Source organism: Mercenaria mercenaria, chromosome 9 (assembly GCF_021730395.1).
Source record: "Mercenaria mercenaria strain notata chromosome 9, MADL_Memer_1, whole genome shotgun sequence".
In the NCBI taxonomy this organism is placed as follows: Eukaryota; Metazoa; Mollusca; class Bivalvia; order Venerida; family Veneridae; genus Mercenaria; species Mercenaria mercenaria.
The window spans coordinates 20,965,482-20,977,776 of NC_069369.1; the positions used below are offsets into that span (position 1 = coordinate 20,965,482).

The 12,295-nt window shown below is 37.5% G+C and overlaps 1 protein-coding gene across 1 annotated transcript; it reads left to right on the forward strand.

Moving 5' to 3' along the window:
* The first annotated feature begins 516 nt into the window (after positions 1 to 516).
* LOC128559663 (uncharacterized) lies at positions 517 to 3,518 on the forward strand. Its single transcript, XM_053551985.1, has 2 exons — positions 517 to 2,768; positions 2,999 to 3,518. Exon 1 carries the CDS (start codon positions 1,234 to 1,236, stop codon positions 2,221 to 2,223), a length of 990 nt encoding a protein of 329 aa, XP_053407960.1. The 5' UTR covers positions 517 to 1,233; the 3' UTR covers positions 2,224 to 2,768; positions 2,999 to 3,518.
* Positions 3,519 to 12,295: the final 8,777 nt, after the last annotated feature.

A 12,295-nucleotide genomic window follows, 5' to 3' on the forward strand; every position in this document is an offset into this window, starting at 1 on the left:
AAGACGCGGCATCCTTTCCATCGTCAGTTCCATATTTGATCCCCTTGGACTGGTAGCACCAGTAACTCTACGTGCAAAGGCTATAGTACAAAACCTATGTAGACAGAAGCTTCCATGGGACGATCCTATCCCTGAAAAAGATACGTACGAGTGGAAACAATAGTTAGATACTCTTCCATATTTAGAAGCTGTCTCTGTGAGAAGATGTTTTAAACCACAGGACTTTGGAACCTTAAAGAACGTCCAACTACATGTATTCTGCGACGGTTCTCAACTTGGCTACGGCGCATGCGTGTACTTGAGATTAAAAGATGAAAAGAACCTGATTTCATGCTCTCTGGTTGCTGGAAAATCACGACTAGCATCAATAAAACAGACATCTATTCCAAGAATTGAACTTTCAGGAGCAGTTGTCGCTTCCCGGCTTTATACGCTAGTAGCAGACGAATTAGAAATAAACATCGACAGTGTGACATTCTGGACAGATTCTATGATTGTCCTTGGATACATTAAGAACGAAACCCGGAGATTCAAAACCTTTGTTGGAAATAGGGTAAGTGAAATTCATGATGTGACGTCACGAGACCAATGGAGACACGTAGATACGGCTTCCAATCCAGCAGACGTCGCTTCTAGAGGAATGCATGCCAGTGATTTAAAGACAATGAAATTTTGGATGCATGGACCTGAATTCCTTCAGAAAGTTGAAAGTCATTGGCCAAGCCACCTAACTAAACCTGAATTAGACGACGACGACACTGAGCTGAAAAAGAGGTTGTCTTCAACACAACTAGTGCAGTTGAATCCATTCAAAGTATAATAGGTAGATACTCCAGTTGGACGAAGTTGAGAAGGGCCGTTGCTTGGTTACTAAGATATAAGGCATACTGCAGACGTAAACACTTAAACCACACCTTGGAACTGAGTGAAGGTGACTTAAGCACCAATGAACTCAACATGGCGGAACATACCATATTAGCGTTGGTTCAACGTTCGTCGTTTGCCGATGAGAGAATAAATCTACAAAATGGGAATTCTGTAAGAAAAGACAGTTGTTTAGTATCTTTGAACCCGATTATACACCATGACCTGATCAGAGTACAATGACGCTTACAATGCGAATATCCAAGCAAATATCCAGTCGTACTACCTAGCAAACACCATGTAACAAAACTAATAATAAAACATATCCACGAACATAATGGTCACGTTGGAAAAGAGCATCTACTTTCTATGTCACGTGAGAAATATTGGATTCTTCACGGACCTAGCGCAGTGAAGAGTATTTTAAGAGGTTGCATCCCATGCAGACGACAACATACACCGTTAATGACCCAACAGATGGCGCCCTTGCTTGACGAGCAGACGACACCGGATATGCCACCATTTTCCCATATTGGAATCGATTATTTCGGACCATTTATTGTGAAGACAGCTCGTGCACGAGAAAAGCGTTATGGTTGTATTTTCACGTGCCTAACGTCGCGTGCGGTACATTTTGAAATTGCTCACAGTCTATCTACTGATTCCTTCATATCTGCCTTTCAACGCTTTCAAAGTCGACGTGGACGTCCACGGAAAGTCTTCAGTGATAATGGAACCCATCTTGTTGGAGGTGAAGCTGAACTACGAAAATCATTGCAGCTATGGAACCAGTCCAAACTCATTGGAGTTTTTGCTCAGAACGACATCGAATGGCATTTCAACCCTCCGAACGCAAGCCATATGGGAGGAGCATGGGAACGTTTAATTCGTTCTGCTAGTGTTATATTGAAATCTCTCGTCCGAGAACAACTACTTAACGACGAGCAGCTGCTTACATTTATGGCTGAAACTGAGAAAATACTAAATGACAGACCTCTGACCCCCGTTAGCAGTGATCCCAGAGACCCACCAGCATTAACGAGTATGCTACTGCTAATGAAATCAAACCAGTGCTTACCTGTTGATATCTTTAAGAAGCAAGATATATACGCAAAACGGTGGTGGAGACAAGTGCAGTATGTCGCAGATGTATTTTGGAAACGATGGTTGAGAGAATACTTACCACTACTTCAGAAATGGCAACGTAAAACTGAAAACCTGAAGAAAGATGATGTAGTTCTTGTTGCCTTTGACAACGTTCCCAGAATACAGTGGCCACTAGCCCGAATGGTTGACGTGAATCCTGGTAGAGATGGCCTGGTTAGAAGCTGTGTGATCAGAACTAAATCAGGTCAATGAATTAGGCCAGTTACTAAACTGTGTCTTCTTGAGGCTTCAATGTAAATTTGATCCTAACTTTTTTCGAAGCTAAATAATAATTACAGCAAACAAGTAAGAGCCAAGTTTTGTTGTACAAATTGTTATAAATGCGCTACTTAGGAATTGTCTTTATGAAGCGTAGATAATTGTTTTTGGTTAGATTCCGTGCACCTTGCATGGATTAACTAATTACGTGAAATATGTCATCAACTTAAGAATTATTGATTATTGATAAAGCATGGAAGTGTAATTTTTTGAAAAGTTTATTTGTTATGAAATGTATGTAATTTTATAGTGGGGACTGTTAGAAACATAAATGTAGTTTCTAATATTTGTTGTATCTGACGCTATTTATTTGACGTCTGTTTGGCGTCTTCAGCCACGTGATAATTTGCGGCGTTCATTGACGTCAACGTCATACTTGTTTATACTTCCGCCCAGACTTTGAAACGTTAACTGAACTGAACGTTAACTGTGGACATAAATTATTCTGATGAGACTTGATGAGTAAGAGACCAAATTCGGTAACTAAATACTGTTAATTTATTCAAAGCGTAATTATTTAACTCGAAGTTATGATATTGAATTTGTTAAATACTCATTGTCATTTTATGTGACATAAAATGAATATATAGACTTTAAGTTTAATTTTCTGCATAATTGGATAGTGCAAGTTTTGTTGATGTGAAATATGTTTAAAAGTACATCTGTTGTTTATATGAGTATATGTTTAATTGGTGATTTGTATTTGCAGAGAATCGCTATAACTAGAGAAATAAAAGAGTAAAGGCGCATCTCTCGTTTAGTCACTGAGTTGATCCAAGTCCCAGAACAGTATATATGGAGTTGAAGAATAGATAAAGATTAACATAGCTATCAGGAAGTTGAAAACGTTGCAATCAGTTAACTGCTATTCCTATTACACTGGCAGACTAGCAGTAAGTATAACTAGTGCGTTTTTGTTCAAGATATTAAGAAATTGTTATCATTTAATCATGATATTAAATTTGTTTTAAGTAGAGGTATAGGAAAAGTTGAACACGACCTTTAACCGTCACTGTTGTTCTGCATGCCTACAGTATATGTATCAACATAATATTTTGTTATGTATGTTTATCTGATGCAGATATTAAGGAATTAAATTGGTTTATACATAAATGTTTCTTTATGTACTTTAACATTGACTTAATCTATAAAGGATATTACTTTTTTTATCTGAACATTTTATTAAACTGAGATATTTTGTATGAAGTGAACACAATGTTAAATGTACAAAATCATCAGAATTAAATAGTAAAAATGTCAAGGCTTTATTAGATACCGTAGATTAAAAATAAATGCTATATTTCATTCTTGTTTTTGTTCTGTTTCAGCTTTTCGTTATTGTTCTTTATAGAACATCCTTTTTCATTTGTCATTTTCGTAATCACCAGGAGACTTTATCTTGCTAATACTTCCTTCCCGTGTTTAAATCTTGTACCCGTTACAACTTTCAGAGTGTAAGCAATTCTAATTGTCTTTTAGAAATGAATATTCATAAAGGGATTTTGAAATAACTTGGCATAAAAGTTGAAATGAGACAAAGCGTCATGCGTAAGACCCAGACCCCTAGCTCCAAGGTCAAGGTCACACTTAGAGGTCAAAGGTTAACATGGTCTGTTTCGTGTCCGGTCTATAACTCTGCCATCCATGAAGCGATTTTGAAAGAACTTGGCATAAATGTTTACCATAATGAGACGACGTGTCATGCCAAGACCAAAACCCCTAGCTCCAAGGTCAAGGTCACACTTACAAGTCAAAAGTTAACAGGGTATGTTTCGTGTCCGGTCCATAACTCTGCCATTCATTGAGGCATTTTGAAATTACTTGGCATAAATGTTCACCATAATGAGATGACATGTCATAAGCAAGACCCAGACCCCTAGCTCCAAGGTCAAGGTCACACTTAAAGGTCAAATGTTAAGATGGTCTGTTTCTTGTCTGGTCCATAACTCTGCCATTGATGAAGGGATTTTGAAATTACTTGGCATAAATGTTCCCTATAATGAGATGAGGTGTCATATGCAAGACCCAGACCCCTAGCTCCAAGGTCAAGGTCACACTTAGAAGTCAAAGTTGTTTCTAGTCTGGTCCATAACACTGTCATTTATCAAGGGATTTGAAAATAATTTGACACAAATGTTAACAATATTGAGAAGATGTGTCACACTTATGACCGAGACCTCTGAGGTCAAGGCCACAAAATGATATGTGATTTTTTTGCGACTACAACTGTGGCATTCTTGGGCCTACTTTGGGGGCATTTGTCACCAATAGTGACAGCTCTTGTTGTTTATACGTTTTTTAAAGTAAACATCCTTACATACATCCTTACATACACTGCTATGGGGCTATAGTCGGGTTTAGTTTATACTAATTATCCCCCGCCGATGAAATCGGGAAGAGGGTATTGAAATGGCGTTGTCCGTCCGTCCGTGCGTCCGCCCGAAGCCATTTCTCTGTAACTATTAGGTAGAGTTTCATGAAACTTGAAATAAACTTGAAATAAACATGAACCAACATACTGCGATGATGCCCGTCAAATATTTTTTTGGATTGGTCAATTTCCCTTAGATTTATTGCCCTTGATTTAATGAAAAATGCCCAAAATTGTCCGTCTGCTGCCATTTTTCAGTAACTATCGGGTAGAACTTTATAAAACTTGAAATAAACATGCACCAGCATACTGCGATGATGCCCGTCAAGTGTTTTTTGGATTGGTCAATTTCCTTTGGAGTTATTGCCCTTGATATAATGAAACATCCATGTCTGTAGCCATTTCTCAGTAATAAGCTGGTAGAATTTAATGAAACTTGAAATAAATATAAACCAACATACTTTGATGATGCCTGTCATTTTAATTTTTCAATTGGTCAATTTTCCTTAGTGTTATTGTCCTTTAATTGTTTAAAAATCTACAGATTTGTACATAACAAACCAACCAATTGGTAGAATTTCATTAAACTTCTTTCATTCTTTTCCATGAACATTTATTATAAACATGTGAAGTTTTGTACCCACAACTGGTCACCACCTTGCCTTGGTCACACCCCATCCCCCTCCCCCCACAAAAAAGCCATTCCTTTTTATTATTATTTCTTTTCAAACCTTCCATGAATATTTATCAGCATGCAAAGTTGTACCATTCCCCCACGTTACTATCCACTCAGTCTTGCCCACCACCCCGATCATGCATCCACATCCCCCACCCATTTTTTTCATCATTTTTAATTTTCCATCAATATTTATTAGAGATGGCAACAAATACCATTTTTTGGTATTCGAATATTCGGTCAGCCTTCCGAACGAATATTCGAATATTCGGTCATCAGCTGATCAACTGATCAACAATTCAATTCAAAATCCTACATGTTTATCCTACCCTAATCAGCGATATACATTAATTCTACTTTGGTTTCAAACATTTACGACTTAAAACTGACAAATCGTTCTCGTCGCTTGTTACATCTTTTGGAGAATAAAATATTCGTTATTTGCCTTCATATACATAATTATTTATTCCTTAAAGGGATAAAGCCCCCGCGTTAGTTAGGCCTTTCAACGCATATTACACGTAACCGACTTCTTATCGGATGGTCGCGTGAAATACCTCAAAACGGCAGGAGGCACTGCTGGCATTTTGAGAGTAGATATTCACTGCGGGGTAGGGGAGTCTAATAAGGGTAAAATACAGAAAAAGAAATATTTGGCTTAACTTTACGTCTCTGTTTGAAAATTGAGTAATGATTTTTATAAAAACAAGTTAACCATACGAAATGCATTTATTCGTAATTTAAATCAGATAATCCGACTTAAGTAAAACAAAAGAATAAATTTATTCGTAATTTAAATCAGATAATCCGACTTACGTAAAACAAAAGAATAAATGCATCCCATTTAATTTGATTTCGGCATTTTTCTTTTACTCAAATACATCTTTTATCGACTTTGATTGAAATCCGAGTGTTTATTTCAAGTGATGCCTGATCAATTTTAATTGCACATGGTTCGCACCTACCAAAAACAAGGCGGGTTGTAATGGATTTACCTCAGTTTGTGACCATTAAAATTTTCTAAAGGTAAGCAATTAGCGATATTTATTACGGGATACAGTGTCATCACCATAGCGATGTACAATCTCGGCACGCCAATAAACGAAATGACACGTCTGACAACGACAGAAGTCATTTTCGCGCGAATTTACAATGAAAACAGATTTGGGCAAATAAGATAAACAATTTTATTTTGTTCTTTCATTTGGCTTTTACTTATTTTCTGTGATTTTACATTTTTCCCGAATATTCGAATAGTGAAACGGTATTCGAATATTCGTGTAATGAACGAATATTCGAATATTCGTTGCCATCCCTAATATTTATAATCAACATGTGAAATTTTGTACCCTCACCTTGTCACCACCATCCACCCCTCAAATCATTTTCTGTTAAAATAATTTTGATTAATGAAATTATTTGCTTCTTAGTAACATCCTTAACTTTTTGCCGGATATATTTTTTTTGCCATTCCTCACCCCAAGCCCTTTCGGCGTGGGATACCAATTCATCGAATTTGCTTGTTTGTTTTAGCTCGATTGTGATGAAAGCTTTAAGCTTATTGGAACCACTCTCGAGTCGGCTTCCTGGAAAAAACCAGTACTGGTGTCATATGAGCAGTCATGGTCGTGACCCCAGTGGAGCTCGAACCCACGACCCCTGGATTGAGCGGCCGACACCTTATCCACTAGACCACCGCTATCCGGCCTGCTTTAAGGGGGCTGCGTTATTGAGAGTTTACTACATATAGCATGTAATATTCCAAACTGAATAAGTAATTCCTTTCAACAGTACCATGTATTTGCCTTAATTATCATTTGGGTGTGGTGCCCGCATTTTGATCTTGTCTCTTAGCAGTTTCTGTGATATGCAGTTTCCATAACCCCAGATCATCTCTATGAATTCCAGTGTGTTTAGTACTGCTTATTGTTTTCTCCTTACGGGCATGTTTATTATTTAGATTGCATGGCTTGTCATAGTATTACACTCTGTATATCATTGAAGGTTACAGGTACACCGCCGTATGAACACATCTGCGGATGTCCCTAAATGTATTTTGATATTTGTTACATGTTCTGCTCAACCCGGGGCCAGACCCTGTGGACGATAGCATGCATTCACACTACTGTACATGAACATGTTCAATCAAACCGTGCCTGCAACATTTTCATTTTTGTCGTAGTGACCGACCTGTGATGTTTCCATTTTTAAAATTTTAGTTTGATATGGAAAACACACAATGTGTCAGATGTTACCTCTGATGTTGCTTCTTATCTTTGACGGCAAGTATTTTGTGGCCGCCAGCATTTCTGTACTGTCAGTACTTGGAGTTTTTGGCCAGAACCATAAAAGAAATGTAAAGAAAGAAGGAGGGTGAGTTGATGATTTACTTTCTGTAACAAGTTTAAAACCTTACAAAAATCGGGTCATGTAGTTCCACTCAGAAATGGTTATATCTGCTGTGCTATGCAGACCTATTGCAGATCGATTTGCAGTGTAAAAGCATTTCTTGATGCGAGTGATTTTGAATGTTGGGTTATAGGACCGGTTCAAACCAAAATAGACATACGTCTATATATTTCGCCGTAATTTACATGTATTAGAGATTACAAGGTCATCTCATTATCTTGTTAACAAAAATGACTTCTTACTGTTAAACCTATATATTTTTTACTGGTTTCATTCGTTTATATGCATTTCCGAACAAGCGAGGAGCCACTGCTGTAGAGGCGGTGCTAAGAACTAGAGTTGGAGTTCGTGCACAATTTAATTCAGGGTGTTAATATGAGGAGAATTGCCCATTCGACAAGAGTTTTCACGGCCAACGCGTTTTGGAATTAAACTGAGTAGTGTAACCTATGGCAATTAATATGAAAACAATCTTGAAAAGTACTCTTTCATTTTCAATATTGATTTTGTTGTTTGTTAAACTAAATTTGCCAAAAGTCTTTTTGATTGACTTATTAATTAGCCTATGTTTTAAAAACGATTACTTATACTATGGCTAAAAGGTATTATGCACATGTTTTAATGATAACAATATAATTGAAAATATCATGTGTTCGAGATATTTATTCCCCATTCAAATCGAAAGGATATAGTTTTCCGTTTGTCTGTTGTTCTGTACCCATGGCTATATATCTAAAAGTCATATTTGCGTTTATATTAAATTTTAGTTTTCGTTTGTTGATACTCATAGCTGCTATCCTGTGACAACTCTCAGAGTTGTTAAATGAACTGCACGGAAATTCTTAAGCTATGACAATAATTGCAGGTTTTTGTATTAATTCATGGGCAATTTACGAGCAATACCTGCTGTGTTGAAGCGTAGATTCTAATTAAATAAGCTGAATGCATTCTTCAGTTAATACTAACAGTTTTATATAATATGAGATTAAACTTTATAGTATGACACTGGTATCAACAAACGGTCATATTACTTACATGAGGGACAATTTCTTTTTTATAATGCAAAGATGATTTTAAAAACAATGAGAGAGATATCAGTGAAATAATCACTTCATTTCATTTCAAGACTGGACCAACAACGATTACTAAATATCAAATTCAATATGACTTTTGTATATATAAGTAAGGCTATAGAACGATAGACAAATGGGCACGGACAATGTTAAAATTATATCCCTAAGATCTTGTCAGTGAATATATCTCCAAAATTTGACATTTTCAATTTGACTGTTATCTATAGAACATGTGGAATACTAACTCCGCACCCCCCACCACCCTCGGGAGACATATTGTTTTTGTCCTGTCCGTCCTTCCGTACGTCACACTTCATTTCCGATCAATAACTGGAGAACCATTTGATCTAGAACCTTCAAACTTCAGTTGTAGGGCTGCTACAACAGACGACCCCTATTGTTTTTGGGGTCACTCCATCAAAGGTCAAGGTCACAGGGGCCTGAACATTGAAAACCGTTTCCGATCAATAACTTGAGTACCACTTGACCCAGAATGTTGAACCTTCATAGGGTGATTGTACATGCAAAGTAGATGACTCCTATTGATTTTGGGGTTACTCTGTTAAAGGTCAAGGTCACAGGGGCCTGAACATTAAAAACCATTTCCGGTCTGTACCTTGAGAACCACTTGACCCAGAATGTTGAAACTTAATAGGATGATTGGTCATGCAGAGTAGATGACCCCTATCGATGGGGTCACTCTGTTAAAGGTCAAGGACACAGGGGCCTGATCATTGATAACCATTTCCGATCAATAACTGGAGAACCTCTTGATCCAGAATATTGAAACTTCATAGGATGATTGAACATGCAGAGTAGATGATCCCTATGGATTTGGGGGTCACTCTGTTAAAGGTCAAAGTCACAAGAGCCTGAACATGGAAAACAATTTCCGATCAATAACTTGAGAACTACTTGACCCAGAATGCTGAAACTTCATAGGATGATTGGTCATGCAGAGTAGATGATCCCTATTGATTGTTTGGTCAGTCTATTAAAGCTCAAGGTCACAGGGGCCTGGTCATGTAAAATCACTTCCGGAAAATAACTTGAGAACCACTTGACCTAGAATGTTGAAACTTAATAGGATGATTGGACATGCAGAGTAGATGACCCCTAGTTATTTTGGCGTCACTTGATCAAAGGTCAAGGTCACAGGAGCCTGAACAGTGACTTGAGAACCACTAGGCCAAGAGTGTTGAAACTTAGCGGGATGACTGGACATGCCAAGTAGATGATCCCTATTGCAGCCAACCATCAGTGTCTCTTTGACTTTCGCTCCTATTGACTTCTTGCCTATTAGACTTTGCATTGGGGGAGACATGCGCTTTTTAGCTCACCTGTCACAAAGTGACAAGGTGAGCTTTTGTGATCGCGCGGCGTCCGTCGTCCGTCCGTCCGTGCGTCCGTAAACTTTTGCTTGTGACCACTCTAGAGGTCACATTTTTTGTGGGATCTTTATGAAAGTTGGTCAGAATGTTCATCTTGATGATATCTAGGTCAAGTTCGAAACTGGGTCACGTGCCATCAAAAACTAGGCCAGGTCTAAAAATAGAAAAACCTTGTGACCTCTCTAGAGGCCATATATTTCAGGAGATCTTCATGAAAATTGGTCAGAATGTTCATCTTGATGATATCTAGGTCAAGTTCGAAACTGGGTCACGTGCCATCAAAAACTAGGTCAGTAGGTCCAAAAATAGAAAAACCTTGTGACCTCTCTAGAAGCCATATATTTCAAAAGATGTTCATGAAAATTGGTCAGAACGTTCAACTTGATGATATCTAGGTCATATTCGAAACTGAGTCACGTGCGGTCAAAAACTAGGTCAGTAGGTCTAAAAATAGAAAAACCTTGTGACCTCTCTAGAGGCCATACTTATGAATTGATCTCCATAAAAATTGGTCAGAATGTTCATCTTGATGTTATTTAGGTCAAGTTCGAAAGTGGGTCACGTGCCATCAAAAAGTAGGTCAGTAGGTCAAATAATGTAAAAACGTTGTGACTTCTCTAGAGGCCATATTTTTCATGGGATCTATATCCTGATGATATATAGGTCAAGTTTAAAACTGGGTCAACTGCGATCAAAAACTAGGTCAGTAGGTCTTGAAATAGAAAAACCTTGTTACCTCTCTAGAGGCCATTCCCTTGAATGGATCTTCATGAAAATTGGTCAGAATGTTCACCTTGATGATTTCTAGGTCAATTTTGAAACTGGGTCACGTGCCATAAAAAACTAGGTCAGTAGGTCAAATAATAGAAAAACCTTGTGACCTCTCTAGAGGCCATACCTTTCATGGGATCTGTATGAAAGTTGGTCTGAATGTTTATCTTGATGATATCTAGGTCAAGTTTGAAACTTGATCAACTGCGGTCAAAAACTAGGTCAGTAGGTCTAAAATTAGAAAAATCTTTTGACCTCTCTAGAGGCCATATTTTTCAATGGATCTTCATGAAAATTGATCTGAATGTTCACCTTGATGATATCTAGGTCAGTTTCGAAACTGGGTCACATGTGGTCAAAAACTAGGCCAGTAGGTATAAAAATAGAAAAGCCTTGTGACCTCTCTAGAGGCCATATTTTTCATGAGATCTTCATGAAAATTAGTGAGAATGTTCATCTTGGTGATATCTAGATAAAATTCAAAACAGGGTCACGTACCTTCGAAAACTAGGTCAATAGGTCAAATAATAGAAAAACCTCGTGACCTCTCTAGAGACCATATTTTTCAATGGATCTTCATGAAAATTGGTCAGAATTTTTATCTTGATAATATCTAGGTCAAGTTCAAAACTGGGTCACATGAGCTCAAAAACTAGGTCACTATGTCAAATAATAGAAAAACGACGTCATACTCAAAACTGGGTCATGTGGGAAGAGGTGAGCGATTCAGGACCATCATGGTTCTCTTGTTTACAAAAGCATCTTCTAGACTTTTTTAGTGTTTTCGTTCAAACTAGGCTACTGCATTTACGTGTCAATCCATACTTAAGATTTTCAATATAAAACTTAGCGTGACTAAACTAATAGCAAAGTTAAAATTGAATATAAAAGAGAAAAAGTACATAAAACTTGTAACCATATCGATTGCCATAGAGGTTACACTACTCAGTTCAATTCAAACATTCATTGACAACGAAAATTGTCGAATGGGAAAAACTACTTACATTAAAAATATCATAAAGAACTAACGACCCTATGTTTCAGCGCCATTAGACATGTAATAATACAGAAAAGAATCATTGGTATGCCTCAGCAAATTTTAATGAAAACGGATAATTTGATGGTAACTTAAAAGCATCATTTTTAAACACCCAAACATCAATTGGGTATTGGCTTAGCCTCTAGGTCTACAGCGCTGGCTCCTCCTCTTGGTCAAAAATTAATCAGGTCCAAGTATATAGACATATGTCCACTTTTGGTATGAACCGGTGTTTTTTCCAACTTTAAATGTCCTCATTATCAATGCAAATAGACC